Genomic DNA, 27,988 nt, shown 5'->3' on the forward strand with positions numbered 1-27,988 from the left:
GGTTATTTGTGTAAGGCCTTTGGCCCTCTTTTTATTATAAATAGATGGATCGTGGGCAGGCTCCCCCACTAATTTTTGCATAAAAAAACTCTTGTTTCAATCTGAAACTGCTGCCTGCGTGCTGCTGTCTCTGCTCCTCTGCGAGCTTGCATCCTTGTGGACTCAAGGTGGTGAAGGGTGGGTGGACTCCTGCAACTTGGTGCAAAGAGTCGCAGGAGTTTGCAACTTAATTCTGCCCCCTACAGCAGAATTTGAAAACCTATACAAACCCTAACTTCTTTACATCATTAGGATCCCCTAAACCTGCATATTAAAATCCTATAAGCCCCTTTCCTAAAATCTGCCCCTAAACCCTAGTTCTCACAAACAGTCCATTTTCATAAGGCATCCTACCCGAAACCCTAGGTTTCCAACCTCAACCAAATTCGATCCAACTTATACCATTAGACTCATAAAAACCTGCACATCTTTACCAAATAAACCCTAGCTCGAAACCCTAACCCTAGTTTTTGCCCTAATTACCTAAACCTGTCCATTCGGCCAGCCCTATTACATAACCTTGTTTCCCCTAGTTCCTAGTGGGCTTTGTCCTACCTAGGCTACATTAAATTGGTATCAGAGCCATGGAAGAACATGGCGACCCTGTTGTTGATCCACCACTACCACCCCCACCTGATCCAATGGCTGCAATCATGACTATGCTGCAGAAGATTTCAACAGACCAGCAAGCTCTTGGTAATCGAATGACAGCAATAGAACAAAGGCAAACTGTGCCTCTTGTAAACAATCCTCTATATGTAGAGGAGGACAGATTCCAAGTTCATTCTGAAGTACATGGAACTCTGGGAAGGGATGAAGATCATTGAGGTCATTCCAGACGTCACAGGGACCACAGAGATCATTCTAGACATGACAGAGATCACAGGGATCGACATAGGTCTGACAGAGATGACTACAGAGAAGACAGGGACAGAACTACTGAAGCACCTCGAAGACCTAACTTTGAGGAATACTTGAAGTCCTACTTCATTGGAGATGAAGCTACTAACAGGAGGTTTGATACACAGAAGGTCAAACTAATTGACTCTACTCGAGAATGGTGGCGAAAGACAGAGAGAGATTTGGAGCGCGTAGGTGATGCACCTACCAACTGGGAAGATATGAAGTACGATCTGAAAGATAAATACTTGGCTAGACACTACAAAGCTCAGATGCAAGACCAATTCAACTTCCTTCGGCAAGGGAATATGACTATATCTGAGCACATGCAGAAGTTCAACTCTCTTTCATCCCATACTGATACCATAGAGAGTGCTACTCAGATGTTATCTCGATTTCGGTTGGGATTAAGATCTGATATTACTAGAGCTATTGGCGTTGCAGATGTTCTAGACATCAAGGACTGCTTTGAGAAAGCATTGAAGGCTGAAGACCTATTGAACACCACTAGAAGGTTTGGCTCCACTGCTGTCAACACCAAGAAATCTTTTCCAGTCTCCAAACCAACTAATGGTTACAATAGAAGTAATAATGTCACTGCTGGTTCTACACGGACAGCCCCCTACACTGGCAGCTCTTCTCGTGTGGACAAGGGTAAAGCCCCAATGACCACAAGTGATTCCAACACCTGCTATCGCTGCAATGAAAAGGGACATTATGCTAAGGATTGCCCAATAAAACAGAGACAGATTCATGTAGCTGAAAAGGAAGAAGAAGACCCTGATGATTTTGATGAACAGGGTGTTTATGCATTACCCCCTAATGATGATGATGATGGGGCTGCTTATTTTGATGACCTGGGTGAAGACTTTGAAGATACCCCAGGTGTACACGTAGTAGCACGTATATTGAGTGCGGAATCTAAGAGTGAAGATTGGCGACGTAGTTGCATCTTCTACACTTGCTTGAGGACAGGTGAACGCACTGCCAAGATAATTGTTGATAGTGGCAGCTGTGTTAATGTTGTTTCCGAAGACCTTGTGAAGAAGGCAAGTCTGAAGTTTGAAAAGCATCCAATGCCATACAAAGTCTCCTTATTGAACGGGAATAAGCTTGATGTGAACAAGAGATGTTACATTCCCTTACAGGCCCCCAAGTATTCAGAGGAAATTTGGTGTGATATCATTCCGATGAGAATGACTGATGTGTTACTAGGAAGACCATGGCTGTATGACAATGATGTTGCCCTCCTAGGAAGAAAAAACTTGTGTGCGTTTCAACATAAGGGAGAGGAGATCAAGTGGTACCCCCTTAATGTTCCTAAAGAATCACGTCAATGCCATGTCATGCGTACCAACCAGAAGGGGACAGAATCTGGAAGTAAGTTGTTGGCTATTCCACCGAGAGAGTTTGAACAAACCAGCCATGATACAAGCTTGGTTCTTGCCGTGGTGACTCATGAGGTTGCTGCCCAACCTGAAGTGAAATTTACGCAACCTATCAAAGACTTATTGCAGGATTTTTCAGATGTAGTGCCAGAAGAACTTCCCAACGAGTTACCCCCACTGAGAGACATTCAACATGCCATCGACTTGGTACCCGATGCTATGTTACCAAATCTGCCCGCCTACAGAATGAGTCCCTCTGAGCATGAAGAGCTTACTAAACAAGTTGGAGAGCTTCTCAAGAAGGGGTTTATTGATGAGAGCATAAGCCCTTGTGCTGTTCCAGCCTTGTTGACACCAAAGAAGGATGGTTCGTGGCGCATGTGTGTGGACAGCAGAGCTATCAACAAGATTACCATCAAGTATAGGTTCCCAATCCCTAGGCTTGATGACATGCTAAACATGCTGTCCGGTTCAAAGATCTTTTCCAAAATCGATCTTCGAAGTGGATACCATCAGATTCGCATCCGGCCTGGAGATGAATGGAAGACAGCCTTCAAGACCAAAGATGGATTGTTCGAGTGGAAGGTCATGCCCTTTGGCCTAACAAATGCACCTAGCACATTCATGAGAGTCATGACACAGGTACTTCGTCCTTTCATCGGTAAGTTTCTCGTTGTTTATTTTGATGATATTTTGGTGTACAGTAAGCACCCAGATGAACATATAGACCACCTGAAACAAGTTCTAAGGATGCTCCGGCAAGAGAAGCTGTTTATAAATTTAAAGAAGTGCTCCTTCATGCTGCCCAAGGTTGTTTTCCTTGGTTTTATAATTTCTTCAAAGGGTGTTGAAGCTGATCCGGAAAAGGTATGAAGCGTTGTTGAATGGCCTACTCCGAAGACATTCACTGAAGTGCGAAGCTTCCACGGTTTGGCTTCTTTTTGCAGGCGATTCATTCACAATTTCAGTGCCATCATGGCACCCATAACCAAATGCACCAAACAGAACAAGGGTCCATTCTCATGGACAGCAGCAGCTCAAAAAGCCTTCCAAGTGATTAAGAAGAAGATGACTGAAGCTCCAGTGCTACGCCTGCCCAACTTTGACCATATTTTCGAAGTTGCTACTAATGCTTCCCATGTTGGTTTAGGCGGAGTTCTTATGCAGAATGGGCATCCTATTGCATTCTACAATGAGAAACTCAATGATGCCAAGACTCGGTACTCTACTAATGATATAGAGCTTTATCCCGTTGTTCAGGTCTTGCGACATTGGAGACACTACCTTATTGGCAAAGAATTCGTCCTGTACACTGATCATGAGGCACTCAAGCACCTCCATTCACAGAAGTCCATTAGCACCAGGCATGCTAAATGGGTCGCATATTTACAGGATTTCAACTTTGCCCTCAAATACAAGTTAGGAAAGGAAAATACAGTGGCTGATGCACTGAGTAGAAAAGTCCTGACCTTGAGCACTTTTTCAGCCCATGCACTTAGCATCGAGCAGATCAGAGATGAGTATGCTAGTGACAAGGACTTTCAAGTCCTATATGCTGATTTGAAGCAGGGTGGACAGCACCTTAAGTATTCCTTACATGATGGTTACCTATTGTTAGGAACTCGGCTTTGTATTCCCGACTCGTCCTTACGGCACCATATTATCAGGGAGTTACATGGAAGAGGTTTAGGAGGACACTTCGGGAAAGATAAAACCATCTTGCAGGTAACTGATCGGTACTATTGGCCTCACTTGGCCAAGGATGTAGAGCATGTAATCTGGAGGTGTCGAGTTTGCCTACTAGCTCAAGGTACCAAGCAAAACATAGGCCTCTATTCACCATTGCCGATCCCTCACCAGCCCTGGGTTGATCTCAGTATGGATTTCGTACTTGGACTACCCCCTACCAAAGAAAGATTTGACTCCATCATGGTGGTAGTTGACAGATTCACCAAGATGGCTCACTTCATTCCTTGTCGAAGATTACTTTATGCTTCCCACATTGCCAAACTGTTCTTCAAGGAGATCGTTCGCATCCATGGGTTACCCAGTACCATCGTATCCGACCGTGACGTGAAGTTTATGAATTACTTCTGGAAGACTCTATGGCTGAAGATAAACACCAAGCTGTTGTTCTCTACCGCATTCCATCCCCAGACTGACGGGCAAACAGAAGTAGTTAACAAGAGCCTTGGTAATTTGCTGCGGTGTTTGATCCGAGATTATGAGAAGACGTGGCCCTCTATCCTTGACATTGCTGAGTTTGCATACAACAGCTTCGTGAACAGGACCACCAGTCGTACTCCTTTCGAGATTCTCCTTGGGGTACAACCCCGCCGTCCGATTGATCTCATTCCCTTACCCCCTCAAGCTCGGGTAAGTGTTGAAGCCTATGAATTCCTCCACCATATCACCGAAGTGCATGCAGATGTTCGACGCAAGATTGCCCTCAGCACTGATCACTACAAGTCCACTGCCGACAAGCATCGCCGGTTCGTAGAGTTCAAGTCGGGAGACATCGTAATGGTACGGGTGAATCCAGAGAGACACCAACCGGGTGTCAACAATAAGCTACATCCAAAGAAGATGGGTCCATACAAGGTGCTGAAACGTATTGGACCTAATGCTTATGTTCTAGAGTTGCCTGATGATATGGGCATAAGCAATGTTTTCAACGTGGCTGATCTATACTTGTATACGGAGCATCATTCAGATGATGGCGCTTTAGAGCACATGTTGCGACTGCCCCAACTGAAGCCACCTACGGAAGATGTGATTGAAGAGGTTCTGGATGATATGCACAAGACGACTCGTCAAGGCGCCGGTTACCACTCCTTCCTTGTCAAGTGGAAAGATTGCCCACGCCAGGACAGCACTTGGATACATGTTGATGACTTCAAGAGGCTTGATCCAGAGTTATATGATTGCTACATGGCCTTCACCCATTCATCGGAGATGAATGTTTCTAAACCGGGGAAAGCTGATGCAAGTCCAAGCATGCAAAAGAAGAAGAGCCTTGACTAGGCTGATTTCGTTGGAGCCTTTAGTTTTTAGTGTTTTAATTAGTAAGGTTAAAACAGTCTTTTTACTTTTATTTTCTTAGTTATTCCCCTCCACGATTTTAGAGGGATAGTGTTTTATTTGTTTAAACTTATACTCCTATTTAGAGTATAAGTCTGCTATGTTTTTTTATGTTTTGTTATTAGGATTCAGGTTAGGAACCATTAGTCCTAATCTGACTAGGATTGGATTTAGGATTTGGAACTAGGATTTCTAGTTCAAATCTGGTTATTTGGGTAAGGCCTTTGGCCCTCTTTTTATTATAAATAGATGGACCGTGGGCAGGCTCCCACACTAATTTTTGCATAAAAAAACTCTTGTTTCAATCTGAAACTGCTGCCTGCGTGCTGCTGTCTCTGCTCCTCCGCGAGCTTGCATCCTTGTGGACTCAAGGTGGCGAAGGGTGGGTGGACTCCTGCGACTCCTTGCACTGTGAAAGTCAGGAGGCTCTATCAATCTTCAAGCTGCTGCCTTATTTCTGCATTACAGTAAGTGAACCTGCTGCCCTTTGTTTTCCTTTATACAAACCTGATCTATTTCCCTTCCCCCATCACATTTGACCTCCATTAAACCTGCAACTCAATTCTGCCCCCTACAGCAGAATTTGAAAACCTACACAAACCCTAACTTCTTTACATCATTAGGATCCCCTAAACCTGCATATTAAAACCCTATAAGCCCCTTTCCTAAAATCTACCCCTAAACCCTAGTTCTCACAAACAGTCCATTTTCATAAGGCATCCTACCCGAAACCCTAGGTTTCCAACCTCAACCAAATTCGATCCAACTTATACCATTAGACTCATAAAAACCTGCACATCTTTACCAAATAAACCCTAGCTTGAAACCCTAACCCTAACCCTAGTTTTTGCCCTAATTACCTAAACCTGTCCATTCGGCCAGCCCTATTACATAACCTTGTTTCCCCTGGTTCCTAGTGGGCTTTGTCCTACCTAGGCTACATTACAACCCTATTGAATCCAACTAGAGTTTGAAGTTTAAAGAAATAAACCTGCAACTTGGATAAAAAGATCTGGCGATGGAAGAAGGACCAGACTTAAAGTCTTGCTTAAATCTCACAAACCAGATTGAGTTGCAGTCTCAGATTTGGCAGCCTGAGTCGCCTAAGGAGTTGTGAACATCCCACAAAATACCAGGGTGAAAGGGTAGGTACGAAGGAAATCAATTTCAGACTTTGGGGGGCTGCCAGTAACGCCCAGATCAGAATATCAATCTGACAAGAAGAAACGAAGTAAACTGAAGAAGATAGCAGATAGAGAAGAGGAAAGAGAGAGAGAAGGTCGCACAACCTTCGCCATGTCATTGTAACTCACTGGTAGCAATAAACAAAACTCAATTCTTAATTCATCCAATCTCAGCTTTCGTTGATTACAAGCTAGTATTTAAAGAAAATAAAACTCCTAATTGTAATAAAAAACTGAAATAAATTCCTAATGCAATTCTATCACTAATTAATCTATTAAAATTAAAATAGAAGATTACAAGATAAATCCCAACTAATAAAAACCCTAATAAATAAATAAACTAAAAATCTTACTGAACCCAAAGACCCAATTGAACCCGGTTTGTCTTGGTTTGGGTTCTCAAACGGGTTTGGCCTGGCCCATGAACAGCTCATGCATCATCCAGTCTAGTAAAACACTCAATGACAATTAAAATAAAGAAATAGAGCTAGTCACTTAACTAATCCCGTGTGCCTAGCCTATACCCATACTATAGGCCCATTAAAGTGGCCCATTGGACTGAAGGTCCAACAGATATATGACCCAACTCAAGGCTTATTTCCATTAAAATAAACCTATTGAGGTGATCCAATTGCATCAGGATTACTATGCAGACTAGAAAAAAACGGATATGATGGGTAATACAATTAAAGACTAGGAATCTACTTGGAACAAAATACAATTAAAAGAGATGAGGAGCTAAGAGTGGAAGGCGGGGGGTATTATTGGAAACTAAAAAAAATTAAGAAACAGAAAGGCGTCGTGCGAAGGAGGGTAAATATGGAAAAGAAAATTAAGGCTTAAAGCAAATAGGATTAAAGTGGGTAATATTGGAAACTGAGGTTCAAAAATAGGAATACTTGTCGTTTGGGGGGGGGGGAGAGTTTGGGTTGTCTTCGACTAGGGGTGTCAATTCCAGGCCCGGCCCGACAGAACTGACCGAGCCCACCCAACTAAAGCCCAGAACGGACCGGACCGGACCGTTTACTAAATGTTTCGGGCTTAAGCCCGACATGTTTAGTAAGTGGGCGGTCCCGGTGTGCGGTTTTAGCCCGTCGGGCGCCCGACCCGACCGACCGATTACAGCCTGACCTAGCCCGACCCTTTAACTTTAAAATTTCCCTCCCCTTCCCTCTCCTGGTCTCCCCTGTGTGGTTGTGTGACTTGTGTCTGATCTTGTTATATGTTGTTTTCTTCTCATCATATCCTGTCAAATGAAAATTGCTTGAGTAATAAGCCCATAGTCCACCCATGAAAATTGCTTGAGTAATAAGCCCATAGTCCACAAATGAAAATTGCTTGAGTATAAAATGATCTTGTTATATGTTGTTTTCTACTCCATAATCCACACATTGGATCTTATTTCAATAAGCCCATTATATTCAAAATTGACTTGATCAAGATGAAATGGGTCGAAATGGACAGCTTGAATGGTGTTTCTCATTTTTTGATTTTTTCTTTAGCCCTCTGTGGCTGCACCACTTAGAGCCCGATTAAGGCCCATTTAGAGTTAAACATGTCCACAACCCGGTTATGACCCAATTATAGCTGCCCGTTCATAGCCCGAAGCCCGACCAGGCCCGGCCCGAAAACTTAAACGGGCGATCACGGTGCAGGCTTTTAGCACCGTGAGGCCCGGCTAGGCCCAACCGAACCCGACCGGTGGACACCCCTATCTTCGACCTCTAGAAAGAGAGATTTGTGGTGGCAGTGTTTGAAGTCAACAAGGAGAGTTGCGATGCAAGGAAGGATCCTTTGCATGGAATCATAATTTAAGGTTCTGTTTACTTCCTATTTCATAATAGAATTCAGTATAGGCCGACTACCCTATTTTCTGTTCTTGTTTGTTGGTTTATTACCTAAGTACACTTCTCCTAGATCTGCTAGGATTGACCCTATATCCTGAATCATTCTTTGAGAAAAGATCTTGTTATTTTGGTACTGACAATTATAGTACTTCATCACCGGATCACCCTATTCTGGCGATACCTGCAACCCCTCCAAGTGATGCAGATCCAAAGACCTACATCTGCATGAAGAAAAAGCAGCAGCCCTAGGAGTAGGGCTGAGTGTGTTTGGAGCCTTAGTTTATTTCTATACTTAGTTTATTTTAGTCTTAGTTTATTTCTGCATTCCATACTTAGTTATTTTCCAGTCTATTTGTAAACTTAAATTGAATCGGTTCAGACCATGGTTCAATTTAAGTCATTTAATCCTATTGGTTGCTTAGGAATCTTTTTATTTAAGTTATTTAGCTTTTAATTTAAGTTGGCCCACTCCTCCACGATTTATGTAGAGAGGGTGATTTACATTTGTAATAGGAATTCAGCCAAGGATCCAAATTCCTAGGGGAATCGAATTTGGGCCATTGGCCATATTATAAATAAACAAATCGTGGGAGGCTCCCCAACAATTCAGACTTTAAAAAAAAAAGAGTAAATCACTCCCCCCTCCCCTCGATTATGCCTGAATGACAAACCCCACCCCTAGGTATTGAGTAATAACTCTCCGCTCCTCTGAATTCAAAAGATTCTATCAATCGTACCCATTCCGTTAAAAACCGTTGTTAAGTGATGACATCACCCTAAATATATTCAATTAAACCCCAAAATGCCTTTGTGTTTGTGATATTCCAATAATACCCCCTAACCATATCAAAACCCTAAAAACATCTCTAGAAACCCTAGGTTCTCCAACATGAGTAACGGTCACCACCACCACGGCCACCGCCACTTCCGTAGCCATGGTCACCACCACGGCATAGGAAGTTTGTGACTTCCTGACATCTCTATACATACTCAGAAGCGGTAAAGAAGTAATTAAAACCTGTTTATCATATCTATTAATAAAATATGTTAGTAAACAAAATGGGTAGGGAATATAAATATCGACATGGAGAAAATGGAATAAGAAACATTTGGCTTTGTTCTTGCCTTACAGGGAGATCTTCCATTGGTGTTCTTGTTTTGGAATCGGTTCAGTATAGTGATCCAAAGGTGAAGCAATAGGAACAGAGCATGTCAAGAACAAGAGGGTGACAAAACCCATCCGTATCCGATTCTGTTCTTTTTAATCTTTACTTCTTTTTTTTTTTCCTGGTTTCTTCTCATTCATTGAGGATTAGAGAACTGAAACCGCATTCCTTCATCGCAGTTTTATTGGCCGAAAACAGTGCTGAGGAAATGGCCAAATATAAAGAGCAGAGCCGATGAGTTTCATTCCGATTATGCCATCAGAGGTAAGTTTTGGTTTTGATTTCCAATCACGTTACGTGTTTCTGAAGATGAATGAATTCGTCAGGTTTCAAGAAATCGTCCCTTTAAAAGCAGGGGATGTATTAGGGTCGGAGGACGAGGCTCCAGCTGCGAGATGGCTTTCCCTGATTCGCCAAGCTTTGAACAACACTAGTGAGAAGGAGACCGAAGTGGGCCAAAATTACACAAGTGCCACTACTGACGCCGAGCCCAGAACATGTTCCCCTCTCGGTACCGGTACTACATTAGATTCCGGCCACCTGCAATTGCAGCAGAATCACAGGGTCAGCTTCTCAAATCTGCTTTTGAGTCTGTTGAACGAGGACAGGAGGAAGAGGAAGAGGAAGAGGAGGATTGCTTGAGAAGAAATTCAAGTTCGCAAGAGAGTTGTAGTAGTAATTGTGACTTTAAATCATGCGACGAAGGCTTTCTTCCAAGCATAACCCATCCAAATCCAATTCCGTTCTTATACTTCTTATGCAGTATATTGGTTTGCAATACGAGGAGGAAGAAGAAGAAGAGAACGGTCAAATGAGATGGGCTGCGGTGAGAGCATGAGTGGGGGCGGTGAGATGGGTTGCGTTGGCAGCAAGGTGGGGCAAGAGTTGCAGGAGGAGGAAGAAGAAGAAGATCAAGGAGGAGGGGGGTAATATAGTCTTTTTCCAACACTTAACAGAGATTTTTAACGGAGTGGGTACGGTTGATAGAATCTTTTGAATTCAGGGGAGGGGAGAGTTATTACTCAATACCCAGGGGTGGGGTTTGTCATTCGGGCATAATCGAGGGGAGGGGTGAGTAATTTACTCAAAAAAAAATAGCTTTCAGCTTGCTGCCATGGCTTTTACTGCCTTACTCGATTGAGTGTGCCTTGTGAGTAATATAAAGGTGAAGGGACTGGTAGATCTCCAGTTGACTCCTTGCATCTGATAGACCGAGAGGATCTGCTACTCATCTCCTTGCATCTTGTAGATCAGGAGGACCTATCTTCTATCTTCAAATCTGCGGCCATTGAAGATCTGTTATACCAAGTAAGTAGTTTACATTTTAGCAATCATCCTTCTTCTCCTAATCCTCTAACCTAAGCTCCATCGATCCCCATTATCATCTCCCCCATTAAACCTAATCGATCCACTAAAACCTAGGTCAACTACATACTCCAGCCCTATTCCACCACCCAAATCCATCAATATTTTAACCCCAGCCCTATTAGATCATCCCACCCGACCTTAGTTTCAGAACCATTCTTCCATTAAAACCCTAATTCCCCTCTACTTCCATTAAAACCCTAAGACCCTAAGACCCTAAATCTTACCTGAACCAATCCAGCCATCAAAAACCTTCCACATTACACTCGAACCACCCCCCACTGTCCCTAGCACTCGATCCAAGACCCATCTTAAAATTCCCATTCTAAACCCTAAATTCCATCAGTCTCCTCTTTCCCAAAACCCAAAACCCGAAACCCTAATTTTCTGATTTTTAAATTCTCACTCAAACCTCATTAAACCTAGCTCATTAGACTCCTATAAACCTGCCTAGTATCACCATTTAAGATTTACCCCCATTACCCTAATCCTCAAACCTGCCCAACCGGCCAGCAGTTTGCAAGGTCCTGGTTACTTGGCTCCTAGTATATCCTTTGTCTATCTAGGACTACATTACCAAGCCTGCGTACGAGTCTGTCCAAACTCTGTTTTTTGGTCTGAGATTTTGTGTGATGGTCCCTTAAACAGTTGGCGAGTTAGTCTGCAAAGTTTGAGGACTAAAGATTGAAGAATCTACAAGAATCAAACCAAATTTCAGTCCGACTATGGTAAGTGCCGCCTGAGCTGGATTCAGGGATTTTTATTATGTTTCTGGCAGCTGGTTTTAGTGATTATTGGGTGGTTCTAAGAGGCCTTTGAGATAGAACCTGAATCCAAAGCATCAGATTGATTGGAGTCAAAAGGGTGAGTGATCGCATTTCTACTCAGTCCCTCTTCTACCGTTCAAAGGTTAGGAACAACTTCTCTTTTGGTTGCCGAATTCTATTATTTGCTAAAACCCTATCCATATCAACAAGAAAAAAGTCCAAGACACTCATGTTAAAAGTAACAGTATCTCAAGAAACTACCCATGCCTAATGTGGAGAATGTGGATGATTTTGTTTCTGCTGCCATGGACTCCCCGAAAAAGGTGAAAGTGAAACCCCTAACATGAGAAATCAAAACCGCATGAGACAAGGCTGTAGTCATAACAGAGAGGGTAAAGCTGCCAAGAGGACGAAGGAAGGAGCTTAAGAGACCTCGGATGAGAGACTGACGAAGAAAGCATTGCCACCAAAGAAGGCTGAAATGAGTGTGAAACAGACCTCGACGAATGTTCCGTGGATACGGTTTGTAATCAATGTTGGACTTTCGGTCTCCTGTTTAAAAAATGAAGTACACGAAGAGAAGGTCATTGGATCTGTCTACAGGTAGTGTTTGTAAATGACCATCCAAGGAAAAAAAAAAGAAATATATTTTGTTGAATTTAGCAGAAGATATTGCCTTCTGTAGATGGTGGAAGAACCAATGCTTGTAGCCAAACACAAGAAGTTGGGTAAGAATTAGTTGAGTTCTGTTGGGTCCGGTCCTGCATTTTCTAGTTTAGCAAGTATCTGGTCCAGGCATATAGGGAGAAAGAAGGGTACATGCAAACATACAAAGAAGATGAGCATGCCACAAATATTCATTTGGTCATACTCACAGAATCAGGAGCCGCCTGGCTATATGCACGTCTGGATGATCTTGCTAAAACATTAGACAATGTTTTAATTAATGAATGAAGATAAGAAATAAGCAGCTTTGGCTGAGGATATTACAGCATTACTATTAGTAAACGATGAAAGAAGCATGGATCAAACTGAAAATACTGCTCTAGAACCATCTGTGGATATCTGCGTTGAAAACACACACACACACACACAGCATATATTCCCCAGTAGCTAAAAACCGTAACATAGGCTACAAAACGCACCATCACCATCACGGAAAACTTGGACAAAGCACACGTCACCAGCCTTCCGCATGTGATCCTGAAATCAGATTTACCATCCATGAGATTATTATGGCTAAAGACTCGATGTTTGACATAAATGAATAGAAAATAAAACTATAAATCTCCCACCTTCAAATCTTGCCATGAAGCAGAAGAGGGCAGTCCACGAACAAAAACTGTATAGCAAAAGCAACAAACCTTTAGCCCCATCAAAGGAAAAATCTAGAAGTAACCAGAACCACAGTCCTACAAGTGGTAGACAAAGATATCCCAGGTAAAGCTAAAAAATGTAACCTCGGTATTCAGAATGGCGTGATACACCCCCAAATCGTCCACCCCCACCCCCACCCCCATAACCACGACGATGATCAATTGACGAAGATTGCCCCCTACCACCATGGGCAAGCTCAACCTGGAACAAGAATCAATTAAGAGACCAACAAGAGTATGATGCAACGTATATGGAATTAGAAAGGAGGGAACCCCATTTACCCTCAAACGATGACCATCAAAGTTATATCCATCCCGACCCCTAATTGCATCTTCAGCATCGCGAGCATTTTCAAACTGCAGAATGAAGAGTTAAAACAAGTACGAAATACAATGGTATTAAATGTGTAACACATGAAATCGGTTAACACTTAAGGATGAGAAAATAAACCTCCACAAAAGAATAACCAGGAGGGCGAGGGGGGATCTTCAATTCAATATCCACTATACGACCATACTGCAGCAAAGAAAAATTTTGGAGACAAGAAACATTATAATACAGTCACTAACAGTACACAAATTAATAAGTACAAAGGCATTCATCAAATTTTCCATGCTCAACAAAGATTACATGGCCAACAAGATTATTCAGTTCATTAGAAAAAATTTTGACATAAAAGATCTCATCTCAATTAAATCAACAGTTTAAGGCAGGGCGCATCATTGAATGCTCAACAAAGCCAAAAGTAAAGTAAATCAGTTGTAAAAACTACACAATCACAGAAGACCATAAGTAAGGTTTGAAACATGTTCAATTGACTGTTAGGGATGAATAAGCAATTGTGGAAGCCAAAGCCAAACAAGAAATGAAGATGTATAGGATTATTGGCTAGTTAGACTCAAAAGTGGTTCTGTCTTCTCAATCTAGTAGTTTGGACTTTGCTAGATAGGTCATATCAAAGGTGATAATTCAGAAATGCCTCAGTTCTTAGTTCTCCATGATGGTTTTAGAGTTATTCAATTCTCCTTTGAGTTGTATTGGGTGGGGTTTTCTGAAAATTATCAAATTCAATTCAGAGTTGATAAGTGAAGTTGTCAGGTATTTATCAAGTCCAATTCCATACGGTCGATAAGTTCAGTTCTGGTAATTATCTGGTTCAATTCTGTAGGCTGACAGTGTGGAATGTGTCAACTTTGTCTTTTTGTTTTAATTTAGCTGGATGTCCAATCTACTGGGTGTCCATCTGTCCAAATTCCAATACAATATTGGAGCATGGATTGTTCCTCCGAGATACCAAAGGCCAAAAAAGAGCCAAGGATTGGGCATCAAACATGTTATATGATCAGGAAGCTTCTTTATTATCATGATTTTACGTTCTCTACTATTTTTTGTAATTACAAACAAATTACTATTTGGGGAAAGTTTTCATACACGACTGTATAAGCCGTGTATGTGAGAGGGTGGGAGTTTCAAGGCATTAATTAATGGGTGGGGGTTTATGCCTTTTCCAACTCTTTGTGAGAGGGGACACGATCGTGCATGCGTACACGGCCGTATATGAAAACTTTCCCCTTACTATTTTATCATAAAAAAATATTATAGTTTTTACTAAACTGAGATTGAATATTTATAGTAATTAGTAAGCCTGTGAAAAACTATCATAATAGTAAGTAAAAAAATCTACTAATTTTAGAAAGTGTAAGTACAAATTCTACTAGTTTTAGAAAGTTTCTGTTTTGAGCCATATTCATCATCAAGTTCCTTTCTTCATTATTTGCACAAAAATAGGTGAATTGAACAAAAAATTTAACCCAATTATTCCATGATAAGATATTACACTGAGCGGCAAGTTTTTCTCAAATGATTGAGGGCATTATGCTTAGGTTAATCAAGATAATCTTAAGAAGTTTCACTTTCTAGGCCAGTGATTTCAGAAGAGCACATCACTGAAGGTGTTGCTAAGGTCTAACTAACTGATTAAACCATGGAAATTAAGATAAGAAGCACCAGTCCCCCTATCGTGTTACATATCTTAACAACACAAGGATCTGAAATCTACAGGAGACTTCACAAGAAAATTGTAGAGTACGTTAAGATTGATCCCTGTAGCAGGATATTGTCCTTTCTCATTGTTAGGATCATATGTTCCCCCTGTCAACCATTACTATAATTTTTTATTTGTCTCTTTAATCCATTTCCAATGTTCATAAAAAGTTAACTCACATAAATCTGACTGTTCTTCTAGATGAAAGGGTCATTGGCTTATTAACGTAGCTCTAGATAGGCAAAGGACCTACTAGAGGCCAAATATCCAGGATATAATGATAAAGGAACCAAGGGGCTGCTGGTTCTGTAGTTGCAATAGGGTAGAATGGTATTTTTAGGTCAAAACTAGGGTTATGTGTAGGGCATTGAGGTTGGATCTTATTTAGTAATGATAGGCAGGTCTAGGGGAAGCTAAGGGAATAGGTTAAGTTAGGTTTAAATGAGTTTCTAATTCCAGAAAATTAGGGTTAGGGTTTTGGGTTTTGGGAAACAGGGAAAGTAGCTAAAACTAGGGTTTAAGATGGGAATCTGGACCAAGGCTTCTGGCCGAGTGCTAGGGGCAATGGGAAGGAGGTTCAGCTGTAGTATGGTGTAATTCTGATGGCTGGTTAGGTCTAGACAGAAATTTAGGGCTTTCGGGGTTTTACAGAGACAATGTGGATTAGGGTTTGAGTAGGGTAATGGGGCAGAGCTTAAAGTCGAGTGTAAGGGGTGTGGAGAGGGAACTGTAGTCTGAATTTGGGTTGAATCTGATGAAGGATGAAGGCTGGCTGGAGTTAAGAAGATCTAGGGTTTTGAGGGGATTCAAATAAAATAAAAGGGGATCGATTGGGAGAGGGATTGGAGGGTTAGAAACAGAAATTGAACTCAATCTTACAGCAGATTCAACTGGCAGCAAGCTTGAACAATGGAGAAGGATAGAACCACCTTCAATGGAGATCCTCCCGATCGTATCAAACCAAGGAGTCGTAGGAGATCCACCTACCCTTTCCACCTTGATAGAACCACAAGGATGCAAACTCTCAAGGAGCAGCAGCAACAACAATGGCGGCAGCACAACTCTGTCTTTTTTTTTAATTCATCGACTTTGGGGTAGCCTCCCACGATATTCAATATGTATAATAAAAGGCCAATGGCCAAATCCTAATCTAAGAAAAACACTCTCTCACTAAATCGTAGAGGGGTGGGGAGCTAATAAAACAACTTAAAAACTTAAAATAAAAAGACCTAATAGTCCCTAACAACTTAAATTAAAAGACATAATACAAATCACATAAAATTGAACCTTGGTTTGAACCGGTTCGATTTAAGTTTACAAATAAGCTGAAATAAAAACTAAGTATGGAAAATATTAAAATGCAAACCAAAACTACGGCTCCTAAACTAAGCCCTAATTTCAGGGCTGCTTCTTCTTCTTCTTCTTCCTTCGAGTGTGGACACTTGGTGTTGCATCACTTATCGTGGATAAATGATTGCTTTCTTCACTCAAAATCTTTGTGTTACTCAATCAAGGAGTTATCATCTGTGAGCACCATCAACGTGGTTGTCCCTGATTGCCCGTGAATTGTGCTTCCAGAAATCCAGATGCATATAACTTTCTACTAAGTTGATTTAATATAAGTGAACAATGATCAGGTATGAGGCTTGCTTCTCCTTAGAATTATGCTTCCTTGTATTCTCTGCCATGTAAATCATATTCAGATGAGGTTTATATTTCTGTTATCCATATAGACACATACATGAGACACAATAAATGCAACACAAAGGGGGAAAAAGTAGTGAGATGCAACAAAGGAAATTTTGAGCAATATAAATGCCATGAAAAAATAGAACTTCATACAACCATACAAGTATACGTTAGTTCATCAGAAACTAAATATTACATAACTTATCCTCTGCAAAATATCACTCAATAATTATGAAGTTAATGTCACATTCCAAGAAGAATGCAAGAAAATATCAAACTAAAACCTTGTAAAATAGGTCTTCAATTTCCCATTCTCGTATATCAGAAGGAAGGTTCCCAACATAAATCGTACGAGTAGAACGACCACTCATCTCTGATATGGAAGATGCAGCAATGCGCACGTTTTCTGCATAGGGCAAAATAGAAGCATCAAAATCAAGAATGTAATCGGAGGTCTAAAAGTAAAGTGACATGGGCTACAGTGTATCTATTTCTCAGCACCATGGACACTGTTTGATGATAATACAATGAAAACAACGCCAAAACTATGAAGCGAACCAAGAGAGCAATCCTCGATGTGAGTGGTGCTCCTCATGCTCCATTCCTCATATGCTCCAAGATGCTCCACAGCTTTTATAAATTTGAATAATATTTGATCTCCTCGTCCTCTCTCTGATTTTTTTTCAGAGGTGTAGAAGATCTCTTGAGGATGAGCAAAAACCTCCATTTATCAAATAACCACAAATCCACACTGACTCCTACTCCCTCTCTACAGACCTTATAAATGGTTGCAAAGCTCCTATTGCCCCAGTGCCTCTCTTCTACCATAAAGCAACTTTCTGCGTCATGACACGCAATAATGTTTGCAAAAGATCCATGCATTTACCTTAATCAGCTTTCTTCACAACGGCATTGAAGAAAACAAACCTGGGAGAATATGCAATATATAACCTCAGTATTCAAGCTGTTCCTTTACTATATAAATATTACGTCTCAGTTACGCATGAATAGACATCCTAGAAGATGATCACTTTAGGAAAAAGGAGAACAATACAGAGATGTCTCTACATTGCCTTCTTAACAAACTATGAGCATACTTGAAATTAAAATGCACAAATGGGCAGCAATTGCTCCAAATGACTCGTTTCCCCACTGAAAATGGGGACGGCAAAATTATAACACAAGTCCCACTTATGATACAAGAACAACGAAACCCCTAATCTAAAACTTCATAGAACCTGCTCCAGAGTACCAACTGTTGGTTTTCACTGGAACTGCAGACGACACAATGCTCTCACTCTGCCAGGGTCTTTTGTTTCTGACAATTATGATCCATGCCAATAAAGTGATGCTCGCCGGGTAACGAGTAACACTTATGCCGATCCAAAACAATGTTACATTTACCCTTTTAACAAAAGTTGTAGAGGATAACTAGCTGTAATGCATAAGAACGATCAAATTCGCAAGTGGGAAAACTAAAAAACTTAAAATCTCATCAAATGCAGAACAACTCCTCAAAACCTTAGGAAGATCCCCACCCAACAACAAAAAGAGAAAAAAAAAAACGTCCCAGTGCACGAGCCTCCCGCTAATGCAGGATCTGCGAGGGGCAAATGGACGCAGCCTTACCCCGCTTCTTCGTGGACAGGCTGTTCCCAACCCGCAACCTGATATTTTCAATACACGACAACGAAAAGAGTACGAAACGACAATCATACCAAAGCTGGAGGCAGCGATGAGCTGGTTATTTCTTCCGTTCGCAAGATAAAGATCTGCAGAGACAAGGATCATCGACTAGAGATGACGGAAGGTTAGGGTTTACGTTACTTTTCTCTTATCCAGATATATTATCAATTAAGAATGTTCTTGTGGAGAAGAGACGAGGAAGACAAAAAAGATTCTCTGTGAAAGCAAGATAATCTCGAGTCTGGAAGCGGACTTATGCTTGTCGAAGTTTCGAAGACGAGGTGAAAACATCCCACCCACGTTTTCACCGTTTCATAAGAGAAACATGATAGGCGGAAAGGTTTCAATGGTCGGTTCCGTCCATACCCCCACAGAAGTACAGAGTACCCATCATCTAAATGTGCCGTGCAATCACGGTTTTAAGAGATGTGAATCGGATTGAAATCTGTCATAATCGGTCCAGAGTCCAGACGATTCTAGCGGATTGCCACTAATTCGAACTGGAATCGGGTGTTGACCCATTATCGATTCCGTCATTTAAACCTTAAATGCAATCGGTGATTTGATAATTTTAGGATGCGTTTGGTAACGCTTCTGTTTCAAAAACGTTGTTTTTTATCCTTGTCATCTTTTTCCATTTTAATTATAAAAATTCGTTTTGACCTCTAAAATGGTGTTTGATAGACTTGTGATAAAATTATTTTTTTTATTTGTTTAGTAAAACCTGTTCTGAAATATTTTTTATTAAAATAATCAATTATTACAGAAATATCATTAATTTACTAAGTTATACAAATTAAACATGTGATTGCCATCATTATCATGTATGGCACACCAAAATTAATGACAACTAAAATGTCAATACCATCTCAAACTAATTTAAACCAAATGCAAAAAATTTCATACTTTGTTAAGAACAACAATAGTTCAAAATCTTAATAAACACATTTATCCATCTCATATTGTTTAATATATGAAATGCCATGATAGAAGGAAATAAATAGTAACTAGAGTAATAGTAATACGATGATGAAAAATTTATAGAAATTGAATTTTAGAAGTGTATTAAAAGAAGATGGATTAAGAAAAAGAATAATGAAGAAACCTGATCTGGTATAGAACAATATGATATAAACAACGAGCAGTAGAATGAAGAAAATCACACGCAGCAGTGTACGGAACCAAAAGAAATAAAAAAAAAAAATTTATTCATCTCTAAACTTTGAAATCTTAAATCTTAAATCCAACTCAGATTTCAGTGCCTGCTACTCCTTATTTTAGTTCTTAAACTAAAAACTTAATTTCGTGAACCTACATTGTTCGATTCTATGTTTAGTTCCAAAACACTGCAAATAGGCACCCTTTGAGCAAACCTATTTCAGTTCATAAACCCTAAATATAGATGCAATTAGATTCTATATAGGGAGAGGGCGAGGGCGAGTGAGAGGCTGCTGGGTGGGGCGCCTCAAGTTTGCAAAATCGGGAGTAACAGGCACCAAGGGTTTCAGTCATAAGGGTCACGCACACACACACACACACACGTAGAGGAGGGGGGGAAGGAATTTGTACCTCGCATTGAAGAACCTTGAAAAGGAGCTCTGAAGAAGACAATCGTGAGAGTTGAGTTGAGGTGAGAAGAACCTCATAGGTACGTTGGAGAAAACGATATCGCTGGAGCTAGGGTGTAGAATCCTCATAGGTATGTTTTGAAGAGAGACGAACTTAATTTCAATGGTGCTCGCAGACAACCTTGAAAGGGAGCTCTGGAGAAGACAATCATGAGAGTTGAGTTGAGGTTTAGATCCTCACAGGTACATTGGAGAAGACGATGTCGCGAAGCTAGGGTGTAGAAATTATCGGTAATTGCTTCCTATATTTTCCCCATTTTGTTTCACTCAAAACGTTTTTACATTTGAGAAACATGTTTTTTGGTGTTTCTCCAAATATGTTTTTACTTGTTTTTTTAGTTCGGTTCGTTTTTATAAAAATGGAAAAACAAACCGGCCTTACCACACATTAAATTCTGTTTTTTTTGTGCCACTAGCATAGAAAAACACTAAAAACGTTTTTTCGGGGTATTACCAAAAGCAGCCTTAATTGTTGGATATGTGGTTGGTTTGTTGATTTTCATACTTAAATTCAATTATTTATTCTATGCACTCTTTTGGTGGCTTAAGATTTTTTTTTTTTTTTTTTTTAAATGATGTCATTTGACTAATTTCAATTGAACTAGAAAGGTAAGTAATTATTCAAGGAGGACCTCAATTAAACATGAAGAGTTTACCTGTTTTTTACTCCTATATCATCCCTATTGAGACTACCATCATCTTCTCCAAAATGTACTGCATGAGCAAGAGAATATAGTGACTTTTTTCCTCCACTACCTACTTTATAAATGGGTGAGGGGAGGTGAGGACCCGGAGCCTGAACCTGAGACCTCTTGGTGAAAAGTTGACATGTAAGCAAGGGTCCTTGGGGGAGATCCTTACTCGTCATAGATACTCAACAAGTTCTACAATAACTCGTTCCCTAATATTATTTTGTATTGATTAATTTACCCCTACGAAGAAGGAGAGGAGAGAGAATATAAGGAAGCAATTGGGGTCATGGGCGGCGATCTTAACATATTTTCCTTTGCATTGTGGATTTGCTATTCTATAAGACAAAGCGAAAAAAAGAGAAGAATCCTAGGAAGGTTCATTGGATCAATAGCCTAGGCAAGTCGCAAACTCAAGGATTCATCTCAATCTGGTTTCTATTGAAAGGAAGTTTTTTTTTTTTGGTTAAGTATTGAAAGGAAGGTTCAGTTCTAAGTATGATGACCTATGTTAATTTATTTGTTATTCTGGTTATAATAATGAATATGAAGTTTATCTCTTTCATATTGTGCACTTGATATCAGAAAATTGACATGTTTATGATGATGTAGTAAAGGTGGAAAGAGAAGAATCAATTTAGGGGAAAAAATGAGAGTAAGTGAATTCCATTGATGCTCAAATTCCAAGGATGATGATGATCATCATCTTTTGGCTTGATTATGGCATTAGTAACTCCATAGTTGTAGTTATTCCAGAATTGTTCTCAAAATAAATTCTGAAATGGATTGCCAATCGGTCAATTATAGGCAAAGAACATTGTTCCAAGCCAGAACAACAAAAAGATGTTTTCGTAAAAAATACCCGTGTTACCAAACGCAGCCTAACTGTTGTGGGCTGAAGATAGACTCGCTACCGATTCACATCCTCTACGTCCATTACCTGTACTTCCATCCTACTTGCAGGGCTTGTTAGCGCGCCACTTGTCTTTATGAGCATCCAACGGCTATGAATGAATGAGTTCAAAATTTTTTGAATTTCACTTGAGTCCTGTCTGAACCACCATAAACTCCACTCAAACCAACCTAACCGGTTCTTAACGATCAAACCGAACCCATACTAACCTTTTTCACAACCCTACCACTTAACATCCTCTACGTCATTTTGTTTAAACCCTTCTTCCCAAACGAACACCGCCGTTGCTGCTCTCTTCTCCCATGAACATCATCTTTGCCGTTGCTGCTCAAAACAATTCTGTTGAGATTGCAGAGTTCGGCCGACGTTTCAAAGCCCTTCTTCTCCTCTTCTATGGCACCATCTCAGACTATTCAAAGCCATTCTTCTCCTCTTCAAGCTCTGTAGAGCCTCTTCCATGAACCAAGCTGCTCGATCTGGGCCTTTCTTCTACCTGTTCTTGGTTGAATATTACCCTATGATTCCATCATTCTAGCGTTGGACTGTAATCATGCCCTAGGCACCCACCACTAACCATTGCAGCTTCACAACCTTCACCATGAGTATATCGTCTCATGTCATTGGACTAACATCTGCTATTATTTAAGAAGAAGAAAGAAAACATTAACATTCACACTTAATGGTCTTTGTCAATGAACTTGACTCAGCTCAATCAAGCCTTTTCACGATTAAATGGGATTTTGATCATGTTTCTCCATTCAACTATGTTTTTTACCAATAACTGAATATGGAAAGGTTTTGCTCACAAATAATTGCTTATAGGTGATAGAGGGTTGTCCTTGCATAAAAATCTCACGATGAAGAACTTTGTAATGATACAGCTATATTGGAAAATTCCCAAAACTGAATCTAATCAAACCATTGAAATTTGAGTAGAGGCCAATTTGTTTATTTAGGTTGGGTCCAGTCCGGCAGCTTGATGGAAGAAGAGGAAAAGGGAGCGAAGAGGAGAAGGGAGCGATGGATTTACACTAAACTTGCAAGTGATCAAAATCAAAGTACCCATGTCGTTCCTTCTTCTTCTTAAGATTTTTTTAATTATTTTCTTCCATGAAATCTAAAAGTAAACATATACTAAGGAACATGAACTAATCTGTTATAGGAAGTTAGTTTTTTACTCTGTAATTTGTGTAATATATTCTTTCATCTTCAGATTCAAGGGGGTTGCTTTCTTTTCTTTTTGTTTTTCTGAGATCAATGTATCAGGTCTCTGATACAGCTTGGTATGGTTCAGATTTGTTATAAATCAGATGAATAAGGAGGCTCGTTAGCTACTACTAGAACTAACTCATCTCTGTATTTACACTGAAACGATATGAAAGAAGACGAAGAGACCCAAAGAAGAGAACTAGAATTGACATATAAAGAAGAAGAGGAAGAAAATATGAGTTGGGTTCTAGTTTTCTTGGTGGGAAGTCTTTGTGATGGTACTAGGAAAGAAAGAAAAATTGCAGAGTGTGTTAGATCCCCATGGGCCATGGCCATGAATGATGGAGTTGGAGTTGGAGTTGGAGTTGCTCTGAGTATTTCCGAAGAAGAGGAGAAGTTCAGATTTAGGGATTTTTCTAAAAGAGAGATTTGAGGGTTGAAGGGTTTGGGGTTTGGTTTGAGTGAGTTTGATCCGGTTGGGTTGGGTGGCTTAAAGGTTTAAGACTTGGTTCAAAGGTCTCATCAGATTTTAAAAACTATTTTGAATTTTTTGAATTCTTTCAATCCCAGACGTTGGATTCCTGTTAGGCCAGATGGCGCGATATACATGCACGGAAGTAGGATGGAAGTACAGGTAATAGATGTAGAGGATGTGAATCCCTACCGAGAGTCCGAGACTCCACCTTTAAAAGTCACGAGACTCACATTCACTACTCATCACTCTCACGCCCTCTCAGATGCTCACTACTACTTCACTGGTCACTGCTGCGCGTAATGGCCGTTGTCTTATAGCATACGGCGAATCCATTAATCGTGTGCTCTCTCCCCTGAGCCGGTGAGTCTGCGCCCTGCAACAACTACAATGGCATACACAAGCAGCGTCAAGATTTAGTACCAAAAAAAAAATACATTGACGCTAGATCCTGCCTGACATCCGTTTATTGCGGATTCTCTATATTGTGTCCCCGGCCAACTGCTCTTCCTGCTCCACTGAGATAGATAAACATTGGTTTCTTCTCCTCTCTATTTCCCTTATTTTCACCTTATTTTCTTGCAAGGTCCATGGAGATTATTAATAGGTTTCGCTCCTCATCTCTCTTTGTTCTCATCTCAGGTATTGTTTCTGTTCTTTCACCTCCGACCCTGAACAATGTCCTTGTCGGAATTGCTTACTATTTCCCCCCTTTAACATCTCACTCTTTCTATTTCCTTAAACATTCGGCCACGGGTGAAATCTCTTGCAGGTTTTGTACTTCCTTTACTGGTTGCTTCCGTCGGCATCAACTACGGTCAGATCGCTAACAATCTCCCCTCGCCGCAAAATGTCGTTCCCCTGCTCCGCTCCATCGGGGTCAGTAAAGTAAAGCTTTACGACGCAGATCCCCGAGTACTTTGTGCCTTCGCCAACACCGGTGTCGAATTCATTGTGTCCCTGGGAAATGAATACTTGGAGAAGATGAGGGATTCGGAAAAAGCTCGAGTCTGGGTGAAAACGAACGTTCAATCATACTTGCCTGCAACCAAAATAACTTGCATCACCGTGGGGAACGAGGTTCTAACGTTTAACGACACATCTTTAACGGAGCACCTCCTCCCTGCAATGCAGAGCATCCACGACGCCCTCGTAAGCCTAGGCTTAGACAAGCAGGTCAGTGTCACAACTGCGCACTCATTAGCGGTGCTGGAGACCTCCTATCCGCCGTCCGCCGGAGCTTTCCGCCGAGATCTGACGGAATACATCTCGCCCATCTTGAACTTCCACATGAAAACGTGTTCCCCCTTCCTCATCAACGCATATCCATACTTCGCGTACAGGGCGAACCCGAAACAGGTCTCCCTGGACTATGTTCTATTCCAGCCAAACCCAGGAGTTGTGGATCCCGGCTCTAACCTCCGGTACGATAATATGCTGTTCGCTCAGATAGACGCCGTGTATGCTGCGTTGGCGTCGCTAGGATGCAAGAAATTGCCGGTTCAGATTTCTGAGACTGGTTGGCCGTCCAAGGGTGACGAGGACGAAGCCGGCGCGACCCCCGAGAACGCGAAGAAATACAACGGGAATCTGATGAAGCTGGTCGCTCAGAAGAAGGGAACGCCATCGAAGCCAAATTCTGATTTGAATATATACTTCTTTGCGCTGTTTAACGAAAACATGAAGCCGGGACCGACATCGGAGAGGAATTTCGGACTGTTTAAGCCCGATGGGACGCCGTCGTATGAGTTTGCACTCGCCAGTACTAATGGAAGTGGTAACAGCAATGGCACAGCCGGTAACGGTGATGGCAGCGGCGGATATTCCGCAAGTATGCCTTCGCCGGCAGATTCATCAAATGGTTACTTGTCTATCTCTTCTGCCACGGTGAGTTATACAATAGAGTTTTGGATATTTACTATAGTAAATTTGCTTTATTTTTACCTTTTACAAGGGGTGGGGAGTTGTTGGTTGGGGGAATCACGAGTCACGAGTCACGAGTCACGAGTGAGAATCGCAGTGAACAGATTCGAGACGTTAGCATCTTTCTCTTGCTCTCTCTCTCTCTCTCTCTCTCTTAATGTGTGTGTTTTTAGGATTTCACATTACGTAAGCATTTTTCCTCGGTTGTCGCCGCTCAGTCCCCGTCCCCTGTTTTCACACTCAGGCACGGCCACCGCGAAGGAAACGAGGAATGCTGGTATTTCTCTAGAAAAACCGGAAAGCCAAACTGGAATCCACTAATAAAGCATTTTAAATGAATCCAAAAGCTGGTAGGAAAAGACGAGAGCTGTTGGTCTTAGTACTTGACGGTGGCTTTCGTACTTTTCAACTTTCCACGAATGCATCCTATTCCTGGGGTGGGTTATCAGGGTAGGGTACCAATCCTATGTCGTAACTCGTAGTGGGTTGGGGCGAGTGATTCATTATTGTGGACCTTGTGGTCACCCAATCCAAGCTAACAAAATTTAACTGCTTGGATATAGATATATATATATATATATATACATATATATATTTAATAGTATTTACGCCGTGTGTTTGGTTTTCAGGAGAGATCTTCTTATCTCATCGGTGCTGCTGCGATTTGTGGGTGGTTGAGCTCGTCAATACTTTTCCTTTGAAGTATTGAATTCTCAGTCGAAGGAAGACTCAGCTAGCTGTCGCAACTTTAAGTCCTAACCAGCTTTTCCGTTGTGGCAAGGAGCGATGGAAGAAGAATCGGAAGTGGGGAAAGGTCGAAGGTTAGTGAAAATCCTTTTCTTCTTCTTCACAAAAAGCTCTCAGGAGCGATGGAAGAAGAATCGGAAGTGGGGAAAGGTCGAAGGTTAGTGAAAATCATTTTCTTCTTCTTCACAAAAAGCTGTCTACATGAAATCCACTAAAGCCAATTATGCTCCTGTGTTTTTTACACGTCGAACTTCGTAGATCGGTTCGATCGGTGGGTCCGGCCATGTTTGTTGTCCGACCTCAATTCTAGACTTTCGTGTTCCATTCCTTCTCTTTAGTGGCTTTATTTATTTTGTCTTCTGATTCCCTTTTTAAATTTCAACTTAAAGCCTTCTCTACCTATATTTTAAGAAGGATAATATAAACTCAAAAGGAAATAGCCGTTGGAATCTTGATGGGGGTGGGACTTGGGAGGGATCATCAGTATTGGGGTAATTGGTAATTAAACTATGGTGGGGCATATAAAAGAGAAAGGCGAAGAAGATAGATACACAGAGAGACCAGCTTCGTTGGCTTCGGCTTTCCAGATTGTCGTCTATCGCCCTATGAGTGAAGGAATGGGTGGTGGTGGTCCATTTATTATTCTCTGTTTAAAGGGCGCACATGTAGGAGGTGGCCAGAAGTGGGGGACCATCTTAAAACGAACACCCCATTTTACCTCTTGTTTTACAAAGTTGAAGGCAAAGGAAATCCTCTATGAAAAATGACGATGTGGTAATTTTTCACATTTGGTTGTTTAAAAGGAATGACCTCGTTGGTCTTGTGTAAAATTTTAAATTCAAATTCAATCATTCATTTTAATTTCTAATTTCTAATAAATTAGGTGAAATATCATATCAAGCACCTTAATTTTAATTTATAACCCCATGAAATTGAAATTGAAATCATACTAGTGATACTTCCTGATTAAGCTGATCATAAAACCTTCCTTCTCTCTCTCTCTTTTCTTTTTAAGTAAAATGTATTTCTTTCTTCCTCTTGTGGGAGGAGGATCTCCTTTTTCGTTATTTCTCCTTTGCAGGGTGTCTTTTCTATTTTTTGGTCTTGTGAAAATTTTTAAATTCAAATTCTATCATTCATTTCAAATGGGAGGAATTTTTTTTTCTCACTTAGACAATTCTTCGAAAGGAACTGTTGCTACTCAGAATTTTGTATTAGTTGGTCGGCTGGTAGAGTAAAAGACAATTTTTTTGCCATTTTTTTTAGAGAAGATTGTGAAAGGAGTAATCCGAAACTCAACCATTACTGTTGTGTAGTTAGTGCTTATTGTGTACCATGCTTTGTGATAGGAAAAAAAATAGAAAAGAAATAATCAAGAGATAACAATGAGATAAAATAGGATAATTAATAGGATAACTTGATTTTATTGACGAAGTCTGACCTCTTGACTTTACTGAGGAAGCCTAATTCTCCAAAGAGAATATATAAGGAATCAAGTGACACAATAGGAAGTAAGGAGGTTAGATCTCGTTCTAACGTTCACGACCCTCAAATCCTCAAGGTAAAGAAAACCCTAATTTTAATGGAAAAGAAGAACAAACAAAGCAAATTCGTTCATAAACTTCAAGGTGCTTTATTTCGTCCAACCAACACTTGCATAAGGAGGTTGGATTACAAAGGAAAATGATATGTAAATAGAACAAGAAACGAACTAATATAGTAAAAATAAAACTAGAAACTAAGATTCTTAAATCTTACACAAACTTCAGAGGCCCAGTAGAACCCTTAAACGTGCAAATTTGACACCAAAATTTCTGGTCCAATAGATGAATTGATTGGACAACTTGTAGAACACAGGTTGACATTTACGAAAA

General features: G+C 40.8%; 2 protein-coding genes across 3 annotated transcripts in view; one reads left to right on the forward strand and one right to left on the reverse strand.

Annotated features, from left to right (window-relative positions):
- LOC122638973 (serine/arginine-rich splicing factor SR34A-like) overlaps nucleotides 1-18,756 on the reverse strand; it is a 30,494-nt gene extending 11,738 nt beyond the window's left edge. For both annotated transcript variants that reach the window (XM_043831820.1, XM_043831824.1), the window contains exons 1-8: nucleotides 18,566-18,756; nucleotides 17,406-17,774; nucleotides 17,132-17,253; nucleotides 13,565-13,630; nucleotides 13,396-13,470; nucleotides 13,198-13,315; nucleotides 13,033-13,079; nucleotides 12,883-12,940 (exon numbers count right to left, since the gene is read on the reverse strand). In XM_043831820.1, the coding sequence (XP_043687755.1) occupies nucleotides 12,883-12,940; nucleotides 13,033-13,079; nucleotides 13,198-13,315; nucleotides 13,396-13,470; nucleotides 13,565-13,630; nucleotides 17,132-17,253; nucleotides 17,406-17,574 (655 nt within the window). In that variant the 5' untranslated portion in view covers nucleotides 17,575-17,774; nucleotides 18,566-18,756. The remainder of the gene's footprint in view (nucleotides 1-12,882; nucleotides 12,941-13,032; nucleotides 13,080-13,197; nucleotides 13,316-13,395; nucleotides 13,471-13,564; nucleotides 13,631-17,131; nucleotides 17,254-17,405; nucleotides 17,775-18,565) is intronic.
- Nucleotides 18,757-23,937: 5,181 nt separating this feature from the next.
- Nucleotides 23,938-26,076, forward strand: LOC122638966 (glucan endo-1,3-beta-glucosidase 11-like). Its single transcript, XM_043831816.1, has 3 exons — nucleotides 23,938-24,086; nucleotides 24,217-25,335; nucleotides 26,000-26,076. Exons 1-3 carry the CDS (start codon nucleotides 24,035-24,037, stop codon nucleotides 26,074-26,076), a joined length of 1,248 nt encoding a protein of 415 aa, XP_043687751.1. The 5' UTR covers nucleotides 23,938-24,034.
- The last annotated feature ends 1,912 nt before the right edge of the window (nucleotides 26,077-27,988 follow it).

The sequence above is a fragment of the Telopea speciosissima genome, chromosome 1 (genome assembly GCF_018873765.1).
Source record: "Telopea speciosissima isolate NSW1024214 ecotype Mountain lineage chromosome 1, Tspe_v1, whole genome shotgun sequence".
NCBI lineage: Eukaryota > Viridiplantae > Streptophyta > Magnoliopsida > Proteales > Proteaceae > Telopea > Telopea speciosissima.

Bases quoted from the DNA above. Each gene is read 5' to 3' on its own strand.
- LOC122638966 (XM_043831816.1), top strand. From the start codon at position 24,035: ATGGAGATTATTAATAGGTTTCGCTCCTCATCTCTCTTTGTTCTCATC. The intron at 24,087-24,216 runs GTATTGTTTCTG...AATCTCTTGCAG, and splicing joins TCTCTTTGTTCTCATCTCAG to GTTTTGTACTTCCTTTACTG. The intron at 25,336-25,999 runs GTTATACAATAG...GGTTTTCAGGAG, and splicing joins TATCTCTTCTGCCACGGTGA to AGATCTTCTTATCTCATCGG.